Source organism: Elephantulus edwardii, unplaced genomic scaffold (genome assembly GCF_000299155.1).
Source record: "Elephantulus edwardii isolate Elephantulus edwardi_28Jun2011 unplaced genomic scaffold, EleEdw1.0 scaffold00328, whole genome shotgun sequence".
NCBI lineage: Eukaryota > Metazoa > Chordata > Mammalia > Macroscelidea > Macroscelididae > Elephantulus > Elephantulus edwardii.
The window spans coordinates 1,404,130-1,430,018 of record NW_006400078.1 but is presented as its reverse complement, the minus strand read 5'-3'; the positions used below and the strand labels follow the sequence as shown (position 1 = coordinate 1,430,018).

The 25,889-nt window shown below is 52.2% G+C and overlaps 2 protein-coding genes and 1 pseudogene across 5 annotated transcripts; 2 read left to right on the top strand and 1 right to left on the bottom strand.

The window, feature by feature from the left end:
• Window positions 1-195: 195 nt before the first annotated feature.
• BAD (BCL2-associated agonist of cell death) lies at window positions 196-19,929 on the bottom strand. Its single transcript, XM_006901496.1, has 3 exons — window positions 19,743-19,929; window positions 790-974; window positions 196-321 (listed from the first exon to the last, which is right to left on the bottom strand). The coding sequence occupies exons 1-3, from the start codon at window positions 19,927-19,929 to the stop codon at window positions 196-198; spliced, it is 498 nt and encodes a 165-aa protein (XP_006901558.1).
• Window positions 4,953-5,771, top strand: LOC102862534 (annotated as a pseudogene).
• A 963-nt stretch (window positions 19,930-20,892) lies between the features above and the next one.
• Window positions 20,893-24,971, top strand: GPR137 (G protein-coupled receptor 137). Of its 4 annotated transcripts, none has more exons than XM_006901494.1 (7): window positions 20,893-20,918; window positions 22,019-22,390; window positions 22,471-22,520; window positions 23,292-23,517; window positions 23,916-24,044; window positions 24,158-24,276; window positions 24,526-24,971. In XM_006901494.1, exons 2-7 carry the CDS (start codon window positions 22,034-22,036, stop codon window positions 24,683-24,685), a joined length of 1,041 nt encoding a protein of 346 aa, XP_006901556.1. In that variant the 5' UTR covers window positions 20,893-20,918; window positions 22,019-22,033; the 3' UTR covers window positions 24,686-24,971. The 4 variants fall into 4 exon arrangements, with proteins under 4 accessions (XP_006901556.1, XP_006901554.1, XP_006901555.1 ...); XM_006901492.1 differs by lacking the exon at window positions 20,893-20,918 and adding an exon at window positions 23,641-23,790 and having other exon boundaries at window positions 21,939-22,390; window positions 24,632-24,971; XM_006901493.1 differs by lacking the exon at window positions 20,893-20,918 and adding an exon at window positions 23,641-23,790 and having other exon boundaries at window positions 21,947-22,390.
• Window positions 24,972-25,889: the final 918 nt, after the last annotated feature.

The window sequence follows — 25,889 nt, the reverse complement described above, 5'->3', positions numbered from 1 at the left end:
GTGCCGGGGGCGGAGCCACCCGCACTTCCGCCAGCGGGGGCGCGCACCGGAAGGAAGTCGGACACTGGCTCCGCTCAGTTCACTCCTAACGGACCCGAGCCTCTGTTGGCCGAAGGCTTCCGGGCGACTTCTGCCCGCATCAAAGTGGCCGCCAGCGGCGAGGACAGTGGGGCTCCGGGCGCGTGGAGCGGACAGTCATTGGGAGGGGCCGGAGCCACCTCTCCCCCAGTTCCGATCCCACCAGGACTGGATGACGCGGGTCCAGCTGGGGCTCTGCTGCATCTGCGTGGCGGAGCCCAAGCTCTTCGGGCGAGGAAGGCCCTTTGGAGGGGGGAGGTAAGGGTGAGAGCTGGGCCATCGGGGCAGGACTCAGGCTCAGACATCCCACCTCTGCACGAGCCCCGGGGGAGATCGGAGTCTGGCCCTTAGGAAAAGGCGCTGCTACCGCCAGGGCTGGGCCCGCGGACATCTAGAACCGAGAGCGACCACCTGAAGATGGGACCAAAACTGAAGACTTAAAGACGTGGCCTCCAGGCAGGGACAGAGGGCCTGGGAACTCGACAGGGCTGGCCAGAAACACAGATCTCAGACGGCCCTGGGGGACTCCAGGAGATCTGGAGGGAGGGTGAAGCCTGGGGCGCAGCAGCCCCCTGGAGGGAGGTGCTGGCGAGGACAGGTATGGGTGCCGCTGAGATCTGCATGCTGCGGACCAAGCAGCTGCAGACCGGCGGGAGGGTGGCCTGAGACAGAGGGAAGGCAGATCCCCGCACCCCGGGGCCCAGGACTCACCTTGAAGGAGCCCTCGAATTCATCGCTCATCCTGCGGAGCTCGCGGCCATATCTCTGTGCAGCCCAGAGGTTGGGGGGCGCTGAGAGCGAGCGGCCCCGAAAGGGGCTGAGCTCCTCCCCTATCCCTTCATCCTCTTCGGATCCCGCGGGATATGAGCTGTGGCGACTTCGGGTCTCCCCAGCACCTGCAGAGAGGGTCACAGAGTGTGGTCCACGTGAAGCTCTACCCCTCTGGGCCCCTTGCTCTGCCACGACCCTCAGCAGGGATGCTGCCTCCCGGCGCCTTCATGTGCCAGTCCGGGAAAATCCAGCTCTCGTTAGTCCTCCCGAGTTTACTGAGCTCAAGGAATAAATTAAGCTCTTAGTTTAAAGGGGCATCACCAGCCCACTGTGTGTGGGGTCAGCCTTACAGGGTGAAGACCTACCCCACCAGCTCTCATCTTTACAAGAGCAGACCCTAGGTCTTTCTCCTTTCAGAGACTCGCTAGTGACTCTCTTTACCTTTCTAAGTAGCCAGAGTACTTAGTTGTTGCAACATCTGAGCTCCCTGACCTTTTGGATGCTGTTGCATGCCCTTGAACTAACGACAACTTAATAGTGACCCTGTGAACAAAGATTGAAACTCTGCCCTATCCTGTGCCATCAGCATGATCATCCTGCTCAAGCCACCCACCATGGCAGTCTGTCTTCTTGAGAGTCTTCCTCTTTGGCAAGCCCTTTGCTTTTCCAATTATTATGTCTTTTCCAAAGACTGGCACCTCTTGACAACATGCCCAAAGTATGTGAGACAGCATTTCCTAAGAAGCACTCGGGTTGCACTTCCAGGACAGATTTCTGTAGTCTTCTGGCAGTCCGTGGTGTATTGAATACTCTGCAAACACCACAGTTCTAATGCATCAGTTCTTTTGGGGGCTTCTTGGGGTCTCTCTGGTGGCCTGATCTGTAGGGAGTTGCGCTGTGCACTCAAAGGCGGTGCCTCTCTGCAGGAGAAAGACAAGCAGTCTCCTCTCACGCGGTTTACAGCCTCTGAAAACCTGATCAGCTCTGAGGAGGAGGAGGATTCACTGTCTAGCTGTCAGGTGCAGATGAGCAATGGAGGCTTGAGTCAGGTACACGTTGGTTTTTAAACTGGCATCTTTGCTCTTTTTAAAGAAGTTCCTGGCAATATATTTTCCCAGTGCAAAACATTTTTTATTTCTTGACTGCTGCCGTCATGGGTGTTGATTGTGGATTCAAGTAAAATTAAATCAATGATAACTTCACTCATTGGCCTTCCTGTATTAATTACTAGAGCTAGTCCTTCATGAAGGTGGCCTCGTGGGTAAGGAGTTGCCAATCCACCAGGTGTTCAAGAGAAAGATGGGCAGTCTCATCCTCTGTGATTTACAGCCTCTGAAATCCCGCTCAATGGTCAGCTCTCAGTCAATTCCAACTTGACAGTGAGCGAGCAGAGGAGCTCTGGTGGGGGTACTGCTAACCAAAAGGTCTGTGGTTTGAATCCACCAGCTGCTCTGCTGAAGAAAGATGGGCCATCTTATTCTGTAAAGATTTACAACCTAGGAAACCCCATAAAGGGTTGTTGTGAGTTGGAGTTGACTTGAGGACAGTGTGTGTGGGGGGGTGGTGGTAGTCCTTCAAGGGTCCTCCTGACACACCCCTGGGTTATCAGCCCTGTCATCCTATCCTACTTAACATAGTCCCCTGGACAGGAAGGCCTCTGGCTCCAGAAGGCAGTGCTAGAATCCAGCGCTACACGTGACCGCAGGGACCCTATGTGCGGCACTGTTGACAGTTACGGGATTGTGGGCCCCTGGAGAACAAGTGTCTGACAGCATGTCTCCTGCATCCTCCATGGTGCCTGCCTTGGTGCTGTGTTCACACCGTCTCTTAGGTTCTATTTATGGGGCCCGCTGTTCATGTGCCAGCTTGTCCTGCTGTGATGACTTTTGTGATGCTGGAAGCTATATCAGGATTTCAAAAAAACAAGCAGGATCACCCACAAAGACAGGTTTTGGTAGAGCTTTAAGACAGACTGAAGATGGATCTGGTGATTGACTTAAAAAAAAAATTCCCCCAAAATTAGCTAGTGAAAACCTTATAAATGATTTATCAGTGGACCGGTGTCTGGCATAGTGCCAGGAGCTGAGCCCCTCGGGCTGAACAGCTTCTATACGAATGTGAAAGAGCTACCTCCTCACAGTGAAAGTCCAAGACTGTGAAGTTTGAAGCAACTCATGGCTGACCCTCCACTGGGTTTCCAAGGCAGTGAATCGCATGGAATGAGATGACTTCCCCAGCAAAGCAGCTGGTTGTCAGAGAGGCATGGCCTTTGGGTCAGCAGCACAGCTCTGTGCCACCAGAGCCCCCTCTGCCAATACAAAATGGGAAGAACCTGCTCGCTCACTCGTGTTGTCTCTGACTCCCTGCTGACCCTCTCGTGGATTTCCACCACTGTCAATCAAGCAGGCTGACTGCCTGTCTTTCTCCTGGGGAGTGGCTGGTGGAGTTGGGCTGCAAGGCAGCCTTCTACAGATTGTACCATCGGAGCTCCCGGCCCTAGGCGTTAGTGAGCTGTAGGGGACAGTTAGTGCCACAGCCAATCACACGATCCTGTGGTTTACAAGGGGATTCACTGTCAAAACGAACATGTCTGTGAACTCTGGTGGCCTAGTGGCAAGAAGCTGCACTGCAGTCCCAGAGGCACACAGTTCAAATCCACCAGATACTCTCCTTGAGGAGGAGGAAAAATCTGTACCAGTCAGATCTCATTTGATGGTATACACACACACACACGCACAAATTAAAAAAAAAACCCAAATGAACATGTCTAGGTCTGTCCTGAAGTACACCACCATTAGTGATAAACCACATGCCTATAAGGAAGACCAGTAAATACCATTATTCTTCAAAACTACAAAAAGTAATTTATACGGAAGAAACTAGATTTTTCATATATGCAGTCAGGATGCATTGTTAATTACTGGTAAACGGAATGAGAGTTGGAAACGGGAAAGAAAAGTCGGTGATGGAAACAACACTGAGGATCACATGATAGTTTTGCGAGACCAGTAACTTGTGCGCTGAAAATGCCTGCCCCCCGCCCTGTAACATTACAGACAACAGTTACAGAGATGGAGCTTGCTGGATTGAGTATACAAGAATCAAACTGTAGAAAGAATCAGAACCAACCAGGAGGCCAACTGCAGAATAGACCATTAGCTTCAAGTTGAAAAGCTGCAGAGAATTTTAACAAGACCATGAGAGCCAAGTACAACCTCGAGCCTTGCTGTTGGGTGCTGTCTAGTCAGCTGAGACTGAGCAACCCAGTGTCCGGAAGGGTGGCACTGCCTGGTCGGGTGCCATCCTCAGTCCTGGCCGTCCATCTCGCTGAGGGGCTCCCTGACCTACGTAACCAAGCATGATGTCTTTCTTCAAGGATTGGCCTTTCCTGATACTATGCCCAAAATACGTGAGATGAAGTTTTTTTCATCCTGACTTCTAAGGTAAGACAGGAGGTGTCTACTCCCAAGACAGATTTGTCTGTTCTTTGGCAGTCAGAGACTATCCAGTGTTCCCTGCCAACACCACAATTCAAAGGCATCAATCCTCCTTTCCTCCATAGTCACTGTCTAGTTTTGCATATACATATTAGGTGACTGAAAATACAGTGCCTTGGGCCAGTTGCACCCTGGCCTTTAAACTGACACTCTTGCTGCTTTTAGCACTTTTAAAGGTTTGGAAACAGAAATGCCCAATGCAACATGTTGTCTGATTTCTTGACTCCTGCTCCATGGTGATGACTGTGGAGCCTTGTAATATGGAATCTTTGTGAAATAAAAACAACTTGTTATTTTCTTCATTTATCATGATACTGTTTCTTGTGAAGAATTTTGTTTCATGGTAAGGTATAAGCCATACTGAAGGCTCTAGTCAGATCCTATTTGCTAAGTGCTTCAGTAATCTTTCCTTGTCTGCATACCAGGTTTTGTCAAGCAGGCAATTGTATGTCAGTTGTTAGCAAATCTTCCTCCAATCCTGATGCTCTGTTCTCCTCACAGTCTGGCTCTCAGAATATTTGCTCAGCGTACATATTGATTAAACTTGGTGAGACATGCAATCACATACTCTTCCTGACTTATATCACTCCTCCAAGAAAACACCAAATGGGTGATGACACCGGTACAGCGGGAGGCCCCGGGACCCTGGGATGGGAGCCCACAGCGGCTTTGGCAGCAGTCTGTGGGGTCAAGGCCACAGCTGTGGGAGGGGCTGCGGAGCTTGAGGAGGCCAAGCCGAAGACAAGAAGTGGCTCCCTATCACCAAGCTAGGCCGTCTGTTCAAAGATATAGAGCAAATCCTTGGAGGACATGTATCTCTTCTCACTGCCCATCTGAGATCACTGACTTTTTCCTGGGGATGACCGTCTTGAAAATCATGCTTGTGTAGAAGCTGACCAGTGGACCAGGTTCAAGGCCTTTTTTGCCATTGGAGACTATAATAGCCATGTTGGCTTGGCCGTCAAGTGCTCCAAGGAGGTAGTGTCTATCATCCATGGGGCCATTTTCCTGGCCAAGCTCTCCACTGTCCCTGTGAGGCATGGCTACTGGAGGAACAAGATTGGCAAGCCTCACACCTTTCCCTGCAAGGTGACTGGTTGCTGTGGCTCTGTGTTGGTGCGTCTGATCCCTGCACCCCGAGGCACTGGAATCGTCTCGGCCCCTGTGTCTAGGAAGCTGCTGCAGAAGGCTGGAGTTGATGACTGCTACACTTCAGCCAGGGGCTGCGCAGCCACCCTGGGCAGCTTCGCCAAGGCCACCTTTTTGATGCCACCTCCAAGACCTACAGCTACTTGACCTCAGATCTCTGGGAAGAGTCTGTGTTCACCAAGCCTCCCTACCAGGTATTCACTGACCATCTTTGTAAAGACTCACATCAGAGTCTCCATGCAGAGGACCCAAACTCCAGCTGTGGCTACCACATAGTGGGTTTTATATAACAAAGTTAATTACGTTCTAAAAAGGAAAAAAGAAAAAAATATATGCAGTATTCTCTTACTCTGTTCAAATGATTCCCTCTGGGTCTATGTACAAATTCCACACGAGCACAATTAAGTGGGAATTTGTCCGTGTTGGAACTGTTAATAATCTGATTGTTAAGATCCACACATCCAGTGGCTTTGCAGAGTCAATAAAACACAGATGAACATTTTCCCGGTGACCTTTGCTTTCAACCAGCATCCAGCTTCAGCAGTGATAGTCATTCATTCCATGTCCTCTTCCATATCCTGTCCCAGCTTGTGTATATAAAACTTGAATGTAGAGACCATCTCAGTGAAAGATTTCATGCTTTAATCTGAACACTGTTACAGATAACCAGGTAAATTGTGAGATGACATAATACAGAAAGAAGGCAAAAGGTCATTAAAAAGATAGAAAAGACCAAGTGGATGTCAAAAAAGACTGACACTTGCTCTTGAACTTACAGAGTAACTAAAATGATTGGAAGAAATGATGAGCTGAACAGAGGATTTCAGAGGCAGCTGGAAAGTATTATAATCAAATGTGCAAAATTAGGAAAATACTTGGCCGTTTCTTATGTGGACAAATTCAAGCCTCAAACTGAAATACTGAAGGATTTTTATGAGCAAAATAGGCAGTGATGCAAGAAGCATCAAAAGATGAAAACACAGACACTGAATTAAGAAGAAACAGTCAACATGAAATCATGTCAGAAGGTGGTATTTGATCAAGAACTAATGGAATTAAAGAGGTAAAAAAAAAAAAGAGGTCCAAGATACTCTAAAGACACTGGCAATAAGTAAGGTTTAAGGAATTGAGGGAATCCTAGTTGAGATGTTTCAACAAACAGATGCAGTCCTGGATGTGCTTACTCATTCATCCACAGTAAGAAATCTGGAAGACAGCTACCTGGCCAACTGGCTGGAAGAGGTTAGTGTTTGTTCCCATTCTAATTAAAGATGATCCGGTAAGATGGAAATCATCAAACAGTATGTTACTGTCATACACAAGTAAGAGTTTTTGCTGGTTGGAGCAGTACATCAACAGAGAATTGCCAAATACACAAAGAAGGCGTTGATTAGGCATTAGAATAATCAGTGGTAATTAATGTTAAAAAATTTAAAAATCTATGTTTGAAAATCAGTATGATTTGTAAATTTACATTCAGAATTACATTACGGATTTTTTTTTTTTTTTACATTATGGAATTTTTAAAAACCCAAAATAACTGCCAGAATTTAAAGCCAGATTAATAAGAGGACATAGAGCAAGAGAGAGTCAGAAATTTACTCCCCAGAGAGTACAGAATGCCAGAGAGGTGTTTGCCTGCGTTTTATTGACACTGTATAGGTGTTAATCTGGAACATAGCAAGTTATGGATAATGTTATGAAGAACCAGAACTCCAGAATGCTTAACTCTGCGCCAAGTGGAATCTCTACATAGACCAAGAGGCAGTCTGATCAGGTCCTGTGTGGTCTGAAATGAGAACAGGCGTGTGATGGGTTGCGTCCTTTGACCACACTTCCTCAGCCTAAACAATTAAAACTGAGCAGATAATGTGAGTATCTGTACTACATTAAGAAGAATATGGCAAAAGAACTGGAGGAAGACTCATTAACAACATGTACAAATGACACCACCTGCCACAAACACTTGAAAATCAGGAACAAGAGGTGCATTGCAAAGTTGAACAGGGGAAGAGGAGGGAAGAAAATGTACAACACTGAATGAATTAAAAAAAAAGAAAGCGGGGAGCTCTGGTGGCCTAGTGGGAACATGGTTCGAATCCACCAGATGCTCTGCTGGAGAAGGAGGGACAATTTCCTCCTGTACCAGTCAGATCTGATTTGACGGTACATGCACAAAAAAACAATAAAAATAAATAAAAAAGAAAGAAAGCACTTACTGATGATCACAACTTCAAGTATGGATTATCTCTCTACATAAAATATCCTCACAATCAGACTGATAAACAGAGAAAATACTGACTTTGACGAGGGTTTTACGTGATCCACAGTTAGCACCCCTGGAAGCAGCGATTCAGGAACTGATGCCTTTGAACTATGGTGTTGACAAAGAATACTGAAGACAAAGAAGAGCCTACACACAGTCTTGGCAGAAGTCCAGCCATGTTGCTCCGTAGATGGTGAGGACTGCATCACGTCCTTTGGACATACTATCCGGAGGGACACATTACCTGGAGAAGGTCATCATGCGTGGCGAAGCAGGTCAGCGAGAAAGCAGAGGCCCCTCTATGAGCTGTGCTCACCGTGCTGCGGCAGTGACTGCGGATGGCCCAGGACTCCGCGGAGGCAGAACACACTGGCGGCATCAAACAACCACTACATTTATGGAGCGTCACGGGGTGCGGGGCCTGGGCCTCACCTGTCCTCCTAACTGTTTTTAAAGTTACGCTGTTTTATCGATGAGGCAACAGAGACTCAGGTTAAAAAATTGCCCAGGGCCCCACAGCTGTGAGGTCCCAAGGCTGAAAGGTCCTAGAAGCTCATGAGAATTCCAAATCTGGTGGTTCCAGTGGAGCTTTTGTCCAGCCATCCTTCCTGTTCCCCGACCTTCATGTGGGGGCAGTCTTAATGGCAGTGCTAAAGGTAAAAAATAAGAAAGTGTGGAAGTGCATTGTGGGTCATTATGCGGCAAGGAGCCTCTACTGTGGGTTGAGGTGGGTCCCATCTGTGTACTCTGTACTCTGTTATCACCTCGATTCCTGCCAGCCACACCTCCAGATCCAGGCCCACAAAGCCCCAGAACCACTCCCTGGAACAAGCTCAGCGCTAAGGAACAGCAAGTCAGGGCCGCACACAGGCGAGCTTTTCAGAGGCTGTAAGACTTAGGCCAGATCTGGAGCAAGGGGGTGGGGGTGAATGGCGGTATTTAACCTCGCTCCAAGAACCCTCAGCAGAGTCCTTTGGTCACAGGTCTCCACAGGTCTGACTCCAGATCCGTTACTGAGAAAGTCGAGAAGACCACAAGGAGGCTGCATCCAGGACCGCTGAGGGTGTTGTCAAGGCCACCTGAGGTCAGAGGGGTCCTCCAGGCTGTGAAGGGCGAGGGAGCAGCTCAGGGCTGGAGGAGGGGAGCAGGAGCTGAGTGGAGAGGCCTGTTTACAGAGCGCAGTCCCTTCAGCCCAGCAGCAGAGCGGGGCAGTAACCGGATGGGCCCCTCACTGACCAGGTTTCTGCTGTGTCTCCAGCCCCTTGGGACATCAAGGTCCCCTCTTCCAGAATCCTTAGGCAAACAAATGAGACAAGGAGGGATCTCTGTTCTTTGCCTTTCACATCTCCAAGCCTCCGACCTCCTCGTAAGGCCCACAGTGAGGGGCTTGCAGGTGGGTGCTGGCCCCTTGCCCGGGAACTGGGGAGAGGTGGACTCACTGTGCATCACGTGGGACATGCTCGCATGTATCAGTCAGCCCTCACCACTCAGGGAGGTCTGTCGTTGTTAGGTGCCATCAAGTTGCCTGGACTCATAGTGACCCTATGTACAATAGCTCTGAACTCTGCCCTGAGATTATCTCACTGACTCCAACACACCTACCCCATTATCGCAATCAGTCTCATTCAGGGTCTTCCTGTGCTGTCCCTGAGCCATTCCAAGCATGATGCCCTTCTTCAAACGCTGGTTCCTCGGGGAGCTCTGGTGGCCTAGTGGCAAGAAGCTGTACTGCAATCCCAGAGGTACACGGTTCAAATCCACCAGATGCTCTGCCGGAGAAGGAGGGACAATTTCCTCCTGTACCAGTCAGATCTGATTTGACGGTACATGCACAAAAAAAATAATAATAAAAAACAAAACAAAACACACTGGTTCCTCCTGGTAATGTGCCCAAAGTATGTGAGACGGAGCTTCAAAATTCTTGCCTCCAAGGAACAGCCTGGTTTCACCCTCTCCAAGATAGACCTATTTGTTCTCTTGGCAATCCATGATATGTTCAATACTCTTCTCCAGCATCACAACTCAAAGGTATAGATTCTTCTTCTGTCATGCTTAGTTATTGTCCAGCTTTCTGACGCATAGCAAGTAATTGTGAAGAACATGGCCCGTATCAGGCACACCTTAGTCGCTAGACTAGCATCATTGCTCTTTAGCACTTTGAAGAGGTCTCTGACAGCAGATTTTCCCAATGCAATTTGTCTTTTGATTTTCTGACTGCTGGTTCCAAGTGATGCTTGTGGAGCCAAGCAAGTTGAAATTGTTAACAATCTCAATTTCTTCTCCATCTGTCATGGTGCTGCCAACTGGAGATTACGCTCATGATTTTCATTTTATATGGAGACATAGAGAGGCTAAGTAACTTGCCCAAGGTCATACAGGTAGCAGAGCTGGGATCCAAGTCCAGCATTTCAGTTCTAGGGGCTGTATGCTCAACATTCCGGCTCTGCCCACCCCAGTACCAGTAGGGGCTGTGTGCTAGGTATCTTGGCTACCTCCTCTGTGGCTCAGGCTGGGGAAGAGTCCCCTGGGCTTTCTAGGTGGAAGATTCTCCTTAAACCTACAGATCTAGGAATGCCAAGCTATGACATCTACTGTGTAAACAGAATTTTACAGTGTCTTCCTATTTACTGGGAAAAGGCTAGATTTCCTGTGCATGCCTTGAGAAAGGAGGTGTGGGGGCCCTGAGCAGGGTCAGGCTCCCCCTGAGCCAGCCCATCCTGGATCATCTCTCAACCCACACCCCTCAAATGGGGCAACCTCTCCTGCCTTTTCCCTTTTCTGGGAAGGGAAGGGTGTGGCTCCTTTCTGGGTAGCTGCCCAGGCCTGCAGCTGAAGCACCCTCCCTACAGCCTGGCCCTGAGCAGTGGGGGGTAGGTGGACTTGCAGCTGCAGTGCCCCAGCCACAGAACCCTCCAGCTTTACACCCTTCACACTCTGGGTTTCTGCTTAAGTGGCAGGTGGGGAGGAGGGGCACACCCCTCCCGGCCCCCCTCGTGTGAGCTCCCTCACACACTCCATTGAAAATGTGCTTTTCTAGGACTAGAATGGGAGTCAGGAAGCAGCGCCGTGGGTGGGGGGAGAGAGGCTCAGATTCTACCTTCATCACCTAAGTCAGTGCCAGCTCAGACGGTTTCATGACTGATCTCCAGCACAAACATGTTCACACATGAATAAGCATGCACACCTATGTGCAGACCTGCACTGCCCCTTTAAGAGGCAGGCCCTCCACTGCCCAGCGGGGCCACCCAACCTGGCCTGGCTTCCACTCCTGAGTGCTAAAGCCAGTGCAGAAGGCCCTTCACCTGCAGGCCTGTGAAGACATGCCCCCCTCCCCCTTGCAGGGAGCCAGTGATGCCAGAGAACATGTGGACATAGGTTGGCTTTGTGGGCCATCTGGTCTCGGCTCTGTGGCCATCCCGAGTGCAGCCCTGGACCCTGTGAACATGGTGGACGTGACTGTGTTCCAGTGAAATTTAATTTACAGACACCTCCACAGATCTGAGTCTTCTTCATGTGTTGCACAGAATCATTTCCCCATTTAAATATATGAAAAATTTTAAAAGGGAAATTCATGTTCATGTTCATGAGCTGTATAAAACCAGATGTCACAGCCTATCACCATGGTTTGACAACTGCTCTGGTAAACCTGGCAGCCGCTGCCCTTCGCTTCACGGCCACTGGCTCTTCAAGGCCTACAGACGATGTCTCCAGGCCTCGGGGTGGCTCTAACCTGCACTTGGACTGTCTGACGCTGGGGGTGTAGTTATCCATGGCTCTGTCCCTGGTGCTTTGGGTAGACGCCCACTGCTCAGCTGGTTCCGACTCTGACGCTCCACTGGGTTTCTGAGGCTGTGAACAGGAGGCTGCCTATCTTGCTCCCATGGAGTAGCTGGTGGCTCCGAACTGCTGACCTTCTGGATAGCAGCCGGCACGTGACCCACTATGCCTCCAGAGCTCTTCTTGGTATAACATAGGTGCTTAATTTGAGACCTGGTGGTGTAGTGTAGTACATGTTGGACTGCCAACTTAGAGAAGTCGACAGTTCAAATCCACTAGCCACTCTGTGGAAGAAAGACAGGCAATCTCCTTCCATCAGATGTACAGCCTCTTACAATGACGAGTCACAATCAAATGACAGCAACAGGGTCTCAGTAAGAGGTGCTTAATAAGGCGCAATCCTGTCTGGGAGCTGGTGGTCCGCTCGGCGCACCACCCCCACGCCCACTATCACCAGCACCATCTGAGCGGTAAGAGCAGCTGGGGCCTTGGGTGGTGCAAATGGCTAACCTGCTTGGCTGTTAACCAACAGGCAGGCAGTTCAAATTCACCCAGAGACCCATGGGAGAAAACCCCGGTGACCTCCTTCTAAGAAGCAGCCATGAAAGACCTTGTGGTGCGTAGGGACCCGTGTGGGTATGTCAGAATCAGCGGTGACCAATCTTAGTTAATATGAATGGTAAACACATACACAGCGGCTCCTCTGTGTTAGGCACTGTTCTAACTGTTTCCTGTATTAATTTATCAGATCTCCATAACCAATAAGGCAGGACTAGTTCTAGTCCCATTTTACAGAAGAGAAACTGAGGCTGAGGGAGTTAATTTGTTTGGGCTCAGTCAGATTCTGAAGGGCAGCGCTGTGGCTGGACCTGGCGATCTGGCCCAGAGCTGCTGCCTGCACTGCGCTCCTCCTCCCTGACATGTGCGAGCTCTGGTGGCCGAGTGTCAAGAACCTGCACTCCAATCTCAAAGGCTCACAGTTTGAGGCCGGTAGTTGCTCCACGGGAGAGGGATAGGCAATCTCCTCCTGTGTAGTTAACTGCCTCTGAAAACCTTCCAGAGGGTACACAACATTAACAACAACAACATGAAGATCTAAGTCCCATGTGGTAGAGATCACCCTTATTTCTTCAGACACAAATGCACAAGGGGTGGGGGGGAATCCCAACCTGAAAACAACCATGGAGAGTATTTCTGCTACCCAGTCACCTGCAGGACCTGCACAGGCCCCAGCAGAGCTGCCCAGGGTGCGTCCAAGGCTGCACGCCTGTGCGGAGACAGCCGGGCTCCCCCGACCCAGCACCAGTTCTGGGGGTGGGGTGCTCACGCCAGCTTTCCCAAGGCGCCCTCATCTTTCCCCAGAGGAATAAATGGCTGTTAGTGGCCAAACCACTGACTGACCTTTTAGTAGCAGAATGCTCTAACCACAGCACCACCAGAGCTCCTTACATATAGGTCCCAGCGTTATCATTGCCTTAGAGTTGGAACCGACTCATAGCCGACCCTCTGTCAGGTTTTTGAAAGGTGTAAGTGGCGTGGGAGGGGGTAGTCCCTTTTCCTCCTGTGGACCGAACCCCTAGAGAGGTGCAGCCTTTGGCGGCTCCCGATGGACGACGCCAGCAGGGTTTCCGAGTGTAACCTCGGTGGACTGTGCTCTGTACTGCGGAGTCGGGTCTGACTAGTTGACCCTCCAGCAGTTCTCAGATTGCCCGTCTTTCTCCCTTGGAGCAGCCTGTGGGTGGAACGATGTGCCTTTGTGCTCACAGCACAACTCCGTCCCACGAGGCTGCAAGAGTCCTTCACAGGCATACACACTCAGAATAGGAATGTAACACACTGCCACAAATGACGGGTATAGCCGTCCTGCACATTTTCATTAACAAAAAAAGCAACATCATTTGTACGCTCAATTTCATATGACAGTCATAAACAATTGAAAAAAAACGTATGTCTAAGCATGGTCGTCAATTTAAAAGTGTGAGGCAACGTGTTAAGGGAGCTCTGGTGGCAAGAAGCTGTGCTGCAATCCCCAAGGCACGCGGTTCGAGGTGACAACCAGCTGCTCCGTGGGAGAAGGGTGGGCAATCTCCTCCTGTGTGATTAACTGCCTCTGAAAACCCACCAGAGGGTCAGCTGTGGGCCTGTTCTGACTCTATGGCACACAACAACAACAACAACATGAACTTAAAACCAGAAATACATATTCTTTTGTGAGACTCATTGACTCTAAGACATTAGTCAATCAGGAAATTTCTTTACTTAGAGAAAGGTGTGGTGAGTGAAGGAACAGAAATGGCTAAGGTCCCTTTGACTTGATGCAGGGATAGAAAAGACAGAATTGCCTTTAACCGAGCTCTGAAACACACCCAAGCCTCCTCCCTAACTGCCAATTTTTTTTAATTATTTGTGTGTGTGTGTGTGTAACATCAAATGGGATTTGACTGGTACAGGAGGAGATTTTCCCTCCTTCTCCAGCAGAGCATCTGGTGGATTTGAACCATGTACCTCTGGGGTTGCAGTACAGCTTCTTGCCACTAGGCCACCAGAGCTCCCTTCTAACGGCCGTTCTTTTTTTTTTTCTCCTAACTGCCATTTTTTTTTTGCCATTCTTGAGAAGATGTGCCACCTGGCTCCTCCATAACTGGAGAAGACACGGTGACGCTATACTAAGGTCACAATGGCCACTGCTGTGCGGAGCCAGGCGACAGGCTCACATATATACCCTGCACCCCACCATTCACTGAGCGAAGGCACGGCTGACACCAGACTCCTCTCACCACTGCCCAGGCTGGACCCGACCCCGGAGGGACCTCTGCTGAGTGTCACTGCGGTCAAGATCCTTTGCTTCTGTGCCTAATCTGTTTTTTTAATCTGTTCTTTTTACATCTCAAAAGTAAATGGTCTTAAAACATACCCAATAATGGATATGATCTTATTAACATAATAAAGAAAACTGTCCCCAAATAGGACTACAAAAACTGTTATGTAGTGATCCTATGTACAACAGCTCTGCAGCCTACCCTGTCCTGAGCCAGTCTCACTGACTCCAACACACCAACCCCCATTACCCCAGTTACTGTATCCATCCATCATATCCGTGGTCTTCCTCTCCTGTGTTCCACCCTTCCAAGCATGATGCCCTTCTCCAAGGACTGGTTCCTCCTGGCACAAGTATGTAAGAGCTTCAAAATCCTAGCCTCCAAGAAGAAACTTGGAGTGTTATCCTCTCCATGACAGACCTATTTGTTTTCTTGGCAGTCCATAGTATGTTCAATACTCTTCTCCAGCACCACAGCTCAAAGACAGTCATTCTTCTCCTGTCATCCTTAGTCATTGTCCAGCTCTCTGATACATAGCAAGTAATTGCAAAGACCATGGCCTGAATCAGGTCCACCTTAGTCTCTAGACTCACATCCCTGCTTCTCAGTACTCTGGAGAAGTCTCTGACAGCAGATTTTCCAGGTACAATTCATCTTTTGATTTCCTAACTGCTGGTGCCAAGAGTGTTGACTGTGGAGCCGAGCAAGCGATAATTGTTAACAACCTCAATCTCTTCCCCATCTTTTGTGGTGCTGCCAATTGGCCCAGTGGCAAGAATCTCTATCTTCCTGATGTTGAGCTTCAATCTATATTGAAGACTACAGTCTTTGACCTTCTGCAGCAAACACTTCAGGTCTGCCTCAGCAAGCAAGGTTGTGTCATCTGCATAATGTAAGTTGTTGATGAGTCTTCCTCCAATCCTGATGTCACATTCCTTCTCATAAAGCCCAGTCTCCCAGATAATCTGTTCAGCATATAGACTGAAAAGGTATGGAGACAGGACACATCCCTGACACACTCCTTTCCTGACTTTGAACCATGAAGTGTTTCCTTGCTCTGTTCTCAGGACTGCTTCCCGGTCTGAGTATAGGTTTCCCATGAGGAGAGTCAAGTGTCCGGGAGAGGGGTTAAGATTTACAACATATCCTTTATAACAGGTGGTAATATAATGTATTTATAAGTGGCAAAGAAATGATTCAAACCCAGCTCTTTTTCTAAGGTCCTTCAGCTCCAATATCCAATGGCTATAACATTTGCTGCACAAGATCAAAGACTAGGTAGCCTTCAGTATGGATTACATCTCAACACTAAGAAAACAGAAATCTTTACCAATATATCAATAGGAAACATCATGATAGATGGAGAAATGATTGATGCTATCAATGACTTCATTTTACTTGGATCTACAATCAATGACCGGGGTAATAGCAGTCAAGAAATCAGAAGACGTGGTGCGTTGGGTAAATCTGTTTGTCAAGGACCTCACCAAGACGTTGAGGAGCAAGGATGCCAGTTTAAAGACTGAGGTGCATCTGATCCAAGCACCTTTTCAATTGCTTGTTTTGTATGTGAAAGTTGGACAGTAAATAAGGATGACAGGAGGAGGAGTGGAACTGAAAATTTCATGCGCTGTCAAAAGACCAAATACAGTCTCTTTCCAGGCAGCGTGGTGCGATGGGCATCTCCTGGGACAACTGGCACAAGCACCACAAGACCAAGGGCAAGAGAAAGCCCTCCCACAAGAAGTAGAAGTATGAGCTGGGACGCCCGGCTGCCAACACTAAGATTGGCCCCCGCCGTATACACACAGTTCGTGTGAGAGGAGGCAACAAAAAGTACCCTAAGACTGGATGTGGGGAACTTCTTGGGGGGCTCTGAATGTTGTCCTCCCAAAACAAGGATAATTGATGTTGTCTACTACGCCTCCAATAATGAACTGGTCCGAACCAAGATCCTCGTGAAGAACTGCATCGTGCTCACTGACAGCACACTGTACCGCCAGGGGTATGAGTCCCACTATGCACAAGAAAGGGGCTAAGCTGAGTTCTGAGGAGGAAGAGATTGTAAACAAAAAGCGATCAAAGAAAATTCAGAAAAAATATGATGAGAGGAAAAAGAATGCAAAAATCAGCAGTCTTCTAGAGGAGCAGTTTCCACAGGGCAAGCTTCTTACATGTATCGCTTCCCAGCCAGGCCAGTGTGGTTGTGCAGAAGGTTATGTGCTAGAGGGAGAGCGGCTGGGATTCTCTCTGAGGAAGATCAAGGCTTGGAAAGGCAAATAATCTCCTCCCTCCCATTTTAGCACATGTGTTTATTCTAAAAAAAAAAGACCAAATACATCTTGGAGAGAGTGCTCCATGGAAGCAAGGATCGTGAGGCTTCATCTCACATATTTTGGGCATGTTGGTAGAAGTGGCTGGTCCCTGGAAAAGGACATTGTGCTTGAAAAGGTGGAGGGTCAGTGAAAGGGATGAAGACCTTCAATGAAATGGAATGACACCGTGACCCTCTCAATGGGCTCAAGGGTATCAGAAATCATGAGGAAGACGCAGGACAGGGCGAGGCTCGGGTCTTGTTCACAGGGTTGCCCTGAGTCATATCTGACTGGATGATGCTTAATAACAACAACAATTGCATCAAGAGACAGAGTTGGTTCAGTAGAAATGAATGAAAAATGTACTAAGTCCACCAGGTCCTGAGCTACTTCCAGGTGCTGAAAGTAGAAAGGACTCAGACAGAATCCCAAGCGCTAGGCCTTCTCCTTATCAATTCCCTCTATCTAGGTCCTTCTAATTTACAGTCTACCTTTCACATGCATCTGGGACGCCTGAGAACACCAGGTGCACCTTTGTCCTCAATGTGACATCTTTGTTTTTAGCATTTCAAAGAGGTCTGCTTCATCGCGTTGGGCCAATGCAGTATGTCATTTGAGTGCCTGACTGGTACACCCATGGGTATTGATTATGGATCCAAGTAAAGTGAAATCTTTGACCACCCCAATACAGGCTGCACAGTTGCCATGTTCTCCTTCATCTTACAATCCAGCCCTGTCTGTCTTGACTGTCCCTCCCAGACCTCCTCCAGCCTTCAGTCGCTACTCCACCTTCTCTCCTCTTTGCAGGAGGACAGCTACCACAGGTGGGTTCTTTTTCATCTCTGTCCTTTTCTTTCCATTATCTCTGTCCTCTGCAATCAGGTACACTGGACTCCCTGTCAAGTGGCTCAGGCTGTGGCCTTCATTGGCCACCTCAAGTTCGCACTGAGCCAGCTTTCCAGACGTCTCAGATCCGGATTTCTCTTGACTTCAAGCCCACCTCACTACCTGTTCCTTCTCCATTTTAAAGGCCACCTGGGCCTTTCCCCTGTGGAACCACTAAACTTAAATAGCCTGAACTGGGTCCCCATCGGCCTCTACCCACAATGCTCCACCTCAATTAAGGGCAACTGCATCTTTCTGGTTGCATAGGCCACGTACCTTGGCGTCATCCTTGACTGGCTCTTTCTAGTACCTCCTTTACAATCTATCCTGCCACTTTCACAGCCTCCTTGTCTCAAGCTACACTTTCTTCTAATGATTAAATTATTGTGATACCACAATTCTTACTTTTGCTTATTACAGATCAGCCTCAAAAAGGCAACTTGGTGGTTTGACCAGGTCCTCTCTGCTCCCAATTTCCACTCGGAGGAAAGATCAGTCCTTACACTGGCCAAGACCCTGCCCAGGCTGCCTGTCACCCTCATTAACTTGGACCCCACCTTCAACTGTTTTCCTCTCTTCATAGACCTCACAAGTCTTCACGCGTCCCGTCACCTCTGCTTTGAACTCTCTTCCCAAAGATCCCAAGATCACTCAAGACCCCATCACGCATTTGCTCAAACTTTGCTGCTCCTTAGAGAGTCTGAACCTAGCCACCTCTTTAAAGTCCCAGGGCCAGCTCTCAGGGTTCTCTGTCTCCTTCCACACACGCCTCTCCCCGAGGCACATACCACCTTGTAAGGCACCACTTCATTCCCCTGTTGGTTTATGGCCTGCCTCCCCAGTCCCAGCCAAATTTAAGCTTAAGAATTTAAGGGCCAGGAACTTTAAAAGTCCCTGTGGTACATGATAAAGGAGCCCAGATGGTCCTGAGCCTGAGGCGAAACAGCTCTTCACCACAGGAGAAAGGCTACAGCCTGACTGACTGTTCATCCCTGTCCTGTAGTGTTGCTGCGAGATGGAACGGAGTTGACTGCAGCAGGGTTTTGAGTTTTGGTCACTGATATCCCCTCCAGCAACTGGACAATACTTGGCAGTCAATAAAAGGAGGAAGAGAACACTGAGGGGGTCCAAAAGAGGGGCAGGTCCATGGCATCTCATCCTTCGTTTCTTTGGGGTTGATTCTGATGTAAGACAAGTTCATTTAGGACAGGCAGAGCTGAACGTCCCGCAGGTGATTCCAATGCCTTTTCAGAAGCAGATGGGCAGGTCTGCCTTTCCAGGTGCCCTCCACAGGCTCAAACGACCAGCCCTTCTGCTAGCTGTCAAGTGCCTGGCCACTGGGGCCTTGTCTCAGGTGTGTATCGAGTATGTGCTGAGTGGAAATGAGTATGGTGAGGGAGCTTGAAAAGCGGGAGGAAGAGCCAGGTAGGGTGTGGGAAATAGCTGAGAGCAGAAAAAGCATCTTGAGAAAGCCCTGGAATTCACTGTGAAGATGCAGGGTGTGTGTGAGGGTGGGGAAGGAGGCTGCCCGAGCCTTCTCGCTCTTCAAGAAAACAGAAGTTATGTAGGCTTCAGGGGGTGACATGATCTGGTTTGGGGAATTTTTGGAAGGTCTCTGTGACTGTCCCAGGTGCTGAGGTCTGTGCAGTGGCTCTGTCCTCCAATGTTTCTCCATTCTTCTATCTGAGCTGAGACTCACGGCTGACAGCCAGTGCTGGAGGGCAGATTTTTCTAGTAACTTCCCCACATACCCGAACATGGCTGCTGAAAAGTGGCAGCACCTGCCCGTGGCACCCCTAAAGATGGCCTGGTCCCAGGGAAAACATATCTCCCTGTGCAGGGCGTAGCCTGGCCAAGGCATCAAGGAGCCTGCCAGTCTTACCTTCTACCAGAGGAACCTTACACACATCACTTCCCCTTTCTCGCTCTCTGACTGCCCCTCAATGATTCTGTCCTGGACAGAATCAGCTACTTTTTATGGGGGAACACCTCCTATGTGCTAGTCCCATGATAAAGTGCTCTCCACACATTACTGTTCATCATTCTGACAATCCCAGTGGGCCTCTTGTCCCTTCCCCTGACTACTCAGTTTACAAAAGAGGTCAAGGAGGCTCGGAGACGCTCACCAAAGCCAGCCAGTGAGCATGGATGTGGCTGGGTAGGTGGTGGTATTGGGGGTGCCTACCTCCATGGTGGCCACGGCTTGCTGACTGCCCCTGCGGGTGACCAGCATCTCCCGGGGGGCCTGGGGCCGTGCGGTAGCGCTTGCTGGGAACGGACACTCGTTCCTCTTCGGTGCTGGGGCCCAGGCCCCTGTGTGCAGGGCTGGAGTCTTCCTGGTCACTCTGCTCAAATTCTGGGATCTGGAACATACTCTGGGCTGTGGGGACAAGAGGGTGGGAGGTTAAGGCACACACAAGTGGTGCAAATCGGGAACGATAGAACACTCTCGTCCCAGGCTCCTTGGCAGCCCCGTTAGCCCCCAGCCCCACCGTGCCTCCCCGACTCATCCGTCTGCCAGGGACCCAGCCAGTGCACCAGGGACCTAAATCTCCCTCGGAGCACTGGTGCGGTGGGGCAGCCCTCGACCCTCGTGCAGGCCCCGTCCCAGGCCGTCTGCCCTGGGGTGACGGCGCACAGATCTCACCCCAAGCCCGATCTTGAGGCCCCAGAGCCGAGTCTGCCGCCGCCTGCTAGTTCTGAGGGCGCCCTGCCCTAGTTGCTTCGGTAACGGGAACTGTCACCGACGCGGGCCAATCAGCTCGTGAAATGTCATCAGGGCGGGCCGGGAGGCGGGGCCAGCGCGGGCCGGTCCCGCCTCCGCCGCGCAGCCCGCGCTCCCCGGACGCCCTCCTCCGGCGTCCGTACTCGAACTCCGGGTGCTCGGCTCCCGCATGCTCATGCCTGGGGCGTGGGGGAGCCGCGGAGGGATCCCCCCATTCGGAGCCTGGAGACTTGCTTCTCTCACAAGCCCTTCTGCTCCTCTGGGCTTAGTTTCCATCGCTGTAAAATGGGGCTAATGACACCTCCCTTAGGAACTAGTGCAAACTTTGTAAACAGAGTGGTGATTACTGTGGGTGCAAGCACTTGGCAAAGCCGGATGCAATTACTGTGGCTGTTGTTACGGTCCTGTCTGACTGGTATCCGGATCGGGAAACCCTGCTCCTTCCTCCCCCAGCGTGGAAAGCGCGCCAACCGCGGCTGGGCGCCACTCCCCGCGCCATCTCGGGAGCAGTCGAGATAAGACAGGGAGTCCCCACCTTGGCAAGGATGGCTGCTGAGGCGCAGAAGACATAGTGGGCCCTGTACGGGTGACCCACAGGACTCACGGGGGCTTCGCGCCTGGCAGGTGGCCGGCCAGGTGAGGGGGCACGACGGGTCAGTGCGCGGGACCAGTCGCCTACGGTGCCCCGAGGCTGGCGGGTTAAGGGGGGGCGGGCCCGGGGCGGGCCCGGAAGCCATCTTGGGTATGGGCGGAAGTTTCCTTCACAGACGAAGCGAGGGGAAGTCGTTGCCGCCCCCAATCGGGCGGCACGATCCCGCTAACGGGGAGAAGGGTGGGAGGTGGCGGCCCCCCAAACCAGCAAGAACCAGTGGTCCAGGCCATGGCCTCGCCGGGTCGCAGCCCGTGTCGGCGCGGCCCACGCGTCTCGCTCGCCCGCCACCTCCCGTAACCCCTGGTGCCCGCTAGCGGCGCAGCGCGCGCCAATTCTCGAACCACCCCACGCCGGGAGCGCTGCGGCGCTGCGGGGTCCCGGCTGACTCCTGCGCAATTGGCGTAGCGCTGGGCTCCCGCGCAGGCGCAGGAGGGGGCGGAGCCGCGGGAACCGGGGAGCCGGAGCCCCGGGTCCCGGCCACCGGAGCCGGCTCTCCCTACGAGGGTCTGAGGACCACGAGGCGACTCCCTTCCGTCCCCCGCGGCTAGAGAAAGGACGCGGGGGAGGGGAGAGTGGGTCGAAGCGCTCAGAATCCCGAGGAGACAGAGGCGCCTCCATTCGGATTACTGGGGGGGGGAAGAACCCCCCTTAGCTTGAGGAGGGGGAGAGCAGGGCGTTGGGACGCCCCCCTGCAGAGGCCGCTGCCCGGAGCGGACGGGCATCAGCCGGCTCTCCCCCTCCAGCCGACCCCAGGCCGAAGCCACCCACTAAGGCCAGAGACCCCTCTGCTGCATCCTCCAGCATCCTTTCCCCAACCTGGTCCAGGGGCAGCCCCGGGAGGAGATCCCGTTTGCCCTGGGGAGGCGAGGCTGTCTCCCACGCCCCTGAGCGAGGAGGCGGGACCCCACAAAGACGAGGATCCCTCTGGTGAGGGCAGAGGCCTGGCCAGCCACAACTTCTCACCGACACCCCCCCCCACCCCCAGGTCCCCATCGCTGTCCCAGCACCTGCAGTCCCCTCCCCGCCGTATTTATTTCCCTGGCCCCCGGCCAGCCCCTCCATCTCCATCTTCTCCGGGATTCAGGCCTCCCTCCCTGCTATGGAGAGCAACCTGTCTGGCCTGGTGCCTGCTGCCGGGCTGGTGCCTGCGCTGCCGCCCGCCGTGACCCTGGGGCTGACCGCGGCCTACACCACCCTGTATGCCCTGCTCTTCTTCTCCGTCTATGCCCAGCTCTGGCTGGTGCTTCTCTATGGGCACAAGCGCCTCAGCTACCAGACCGTTTTCCTGGCGCTCTGTCTGCTCTGGGCTGCCCTGCGGACCACCCTCTTCTCCTTCTACTTCCGAGACACCCCCAGGGCCAACCGCCTGGGACCCCTGCCCTTTTGGCTTCTGTACTGCTGTCCCGTCTGCCTGCAGTTCTTCACACTGACGCTTATGAATCTCTACTTTGCGCAGGTAACTGGGGTGACGAGTGGAGGGGGTGCCTGGGGGGGATCCCCAAGAGCTGCTACAATGGTGGGTGTTTCTGCCCCCAGGTGGTGTTTAAGGCCAAGGCGAAGCGTCGGCCAGAGATGAGTCGAGGCTTGTAAGTACTTGGGACTCTTGGGGGAGCTCCCCGAAGGCAGGGGCAGGGAGCAGCCTGGCATCCGTCCTTTCCCCCTTGGAAGGACTGAGGACAGCCCAGGGAATGTTGGTGAAAGCCCTCCGTATTGTGTGGTGCCGTCAGTTCTGTCCCTAGCTCAGGGTGGTATGGTGGAACACAACGCTTACTACCTGATCCTGGGCCGTCCCCCCAGGGAAGTTAAAGCACCTGGCACAGATGGCTCAGCAGAGGCGTTGCAGATGAGAAAGGCAACAATAATAGAAGCAGTCGTGATACTGCAAGGGGAGAGGGGACCAGTGTCAGCCAGGATGGAGGATGTTACAGAACCCCACTGCGCCCCTGGGCCCCCTGGGGGCTATGGTCCTCGTCATTGTAAAATGGTCCAGAGCTCATGAAGAGTTCTCTCTGCAACGTCTTCAATCTTTAGAACTATTCTGTCAGATCTGCCTTCATCCCATTTGAGAGATAAACCAAGGCCTGGTGAGGTGAAGGGACACATTCAAGGTCACAGCAGCTGGTTCCAGGCAAAGCTGGAACTCAGACCCCCCAATTTCTGACTCCCTGTCTGGGGTTGTGTTCTCTCTGCTGTATCACAGCCGTCAGTCATCTCCTTTGGGCCTCAGTTTCCTCGTCTGTCAAAAGTGGAGGAGCAGTATCCAGGCTGGGAGATCTGGGGTACTGATCAGCTCTTTTGGAGGCTGGGTGAGTGGTGAGCACCCAGGCTGACTTGGGCTGACTGTGCCGTGGCTGCAGGCTGGCTGTCCGAGGGGCCTTCGTGGGGGCTTCGCTGCTGTTTCTGCTGGTGAACGTGCTGTGTGCAGTGCTGTCCCGCCGGCGCCGCACGCAGCCCTGGGCCCTGCTCCTGGTACGCATCCTGGTGAGCGACTCCCTCTTCGTCATCTGTGCGCTGTCTCTGGCTGCCTGCCTCTGCCTCGTGGCCCGACGGGCCCCCTCCACTAGCATCTACCTGGAGGCCAAGGTAGGGTCGCTGGCTCTTGAGGCCCAAGTGGCTCTGGGAAGCTGTGTTTGTTGGGCAGCTGTCTTTAGGTGGAGACTGAAAACGGCCCCTTCCCTGAGGGTCTCCTGTTGTCATCTATGCCAGGGAACCAGCGTGTGCCAGGCTGCTGCAATGGGTGGCGCCATAGTCCTGCTCTATGCCAGCCGGGCCTGCTACAACCTGGCAGCCCTGGCCTTGGCCCCCCGGAGCCGGCTGGACGCCTTCGATTATGACTGGTACAACGTCTCCGACCAGGTGGGTATTCGGCAAATGGACTGCCTCCTTCGAATCATGATTCCTGGCCCCCCAGCCTGGGTCTGTCCCGGTGCCGTGTTGGCACAACTGAGGTCTGGTCCAAGCCTCTGCCTTCCTTCCCGCAGGCGGATCTGGTGAACGACCTGGGGAACAAGGGCTACCTGGTATTTGGCCTGATCCTTTTCGTTTGGGAACTGCTGCCCACCACCCTGTTGGTGGGCTTCTTCCGGGTGCACCGGCCCCCACAGGACCTGGTGAGGGCCCCCACCCTTCTCTTCTAGCCCAATGGGACAGGGTGGACCCTGGGACTTTCAGGGCTAGGCTGAGGGCTGAGCAGGTAGCTGATGGCGGCCACTCTGTCCCACAGAGCACCAGCCGCATCCTCAATGGTCAGGTCTTTGGCTCGCGGTCCTATTTCTTCGACCGGGCAGGGCACTGCGAGGACGAGGGCTGCACCTGGGAGCACAGTCGGGGGGAGAGTACCAGGTAAGATCCCCACCTGAGCCACAGGGACCTAAAGCAGGGTGCTGTCTGTCTATCTGTCTGAAGGTAGGCCTTCTTCTATGCCCCTCTACTCTGCCCAAGATGCAGTGTTTATAGGCTCAGGCCCTGGTCCTTGAGGTGGGGATTGAGAGCTCCTCCCAGCAGGCTCCGAATCGAAGCTGCGGTCCCTGCCCTGCTCTGTGAGCATGTTCCTGTCACTCCCCAGGACTGACCTGGTTTCTCTGCCCGCAGCATGTCCGGCAGCCTAGGCTCTGGCAGCTGGTACGGCGCCATCGGGCGTGAGCCGGGCTGGTGTGGGGGCAGCCAGACACGGACCACTCCTCTGCTCTTCTCCCAGGTGCTGGGACCAGGCGACCACCACCACAGCCTCTACTCCACCCCACAGACGTGATCTCCCACCCCCCTTAGGGTGCCTAGACCCTAGTTCCCCTGGTCCCAGGCCCCCGTGCCAAGTTCATCTGCCGCTTCTTGCCCAGGATCTGGGGGGCTGTGGTCACCTCCTCCCTCAGCTGGCTCCTTGGCTGCTCCTATCGTAGTGAGCTTATGCCACCCCCCTAGGGTGAGGGACATGGGCCTGGCTGCCAGATGCCACAGCACCCTGGCATGACCTGCCAACTCCGCTTCCACACTGGAGCCAGCTACCTCTCCTGCACCTGCCAGTCAATAAACAGTGTGTGTTTCCTGTGTCTGTTTATCTGTCTGTCCGTCGGTCTCCTTTGTGTCCCTCCAATCTCCATCCATTTGGTTGGCTCCCAGTCTTGACTTAAGGCCTACTAGACACTGGTCCTGAGTGTCCTGAGGCTGGGCTCTGGGCTGGACTGGGGCCATCTACTGCCACCAAGCCCGGTGAGCAGGGAGAGAGCCTGCTGTCTGCACTGGGGAGATACCACCTGGACATTTGTTCACTAAGCTCTGTTGGTCAATAACCCCACACACACTGTAGTCCCTTCTGTAGGAAGTTCCTGTGCTTTCTTCTAAGGTTGCCTCCTTCATGAAGCCCCATACTTAATGTCCTCTTGTCCTCCATTTGGGATTTGGCTGCCCCTGTTGCTTTCATTAGGCCAGGCCCTGCAGAGGTGTTGACACACAGTGACTGCTTGCTCACACCTATACTAAGGTGTGAGTTTGGCCAGGCGGGCAGGGTGCCCCCACTTCTTGAAGGAGTCCCCTTTCCTCTGCACCCTCAGCCTGTCATCCTACCAAGGGCGCTGGGGCCCTTTATCAGAGGGACTATCTCCTGCCCACATATCTGAGCACCCAAGTACCTACCTGTTCCCAGGACCTAGTACCAAGCCTCCTTGGCAGCCCTGAGGTCAACCAGAGGGGCCACTGGAGACCACCTCCAGAACCACTTGTGGAAATGGACATTGGGAAGAACATTATATTGTGTGCCAGGCTGTTTTGGGGCTATTTACAAATCCCATCCTCTGCACAAATCCCATCCTCTCCTTCACAGCAGCAGTTAGTTTGTTGGTTTTTTCATACCTGGTGAGGAACATCCCTTTTACTGGAAGAGGCTGGTGAGCTCTGAAGCCCAAACTTGAAACATGTAAGGAGGCTGAGCTCTGTGCAACAGGCCAGGGAGTATGGTCTGG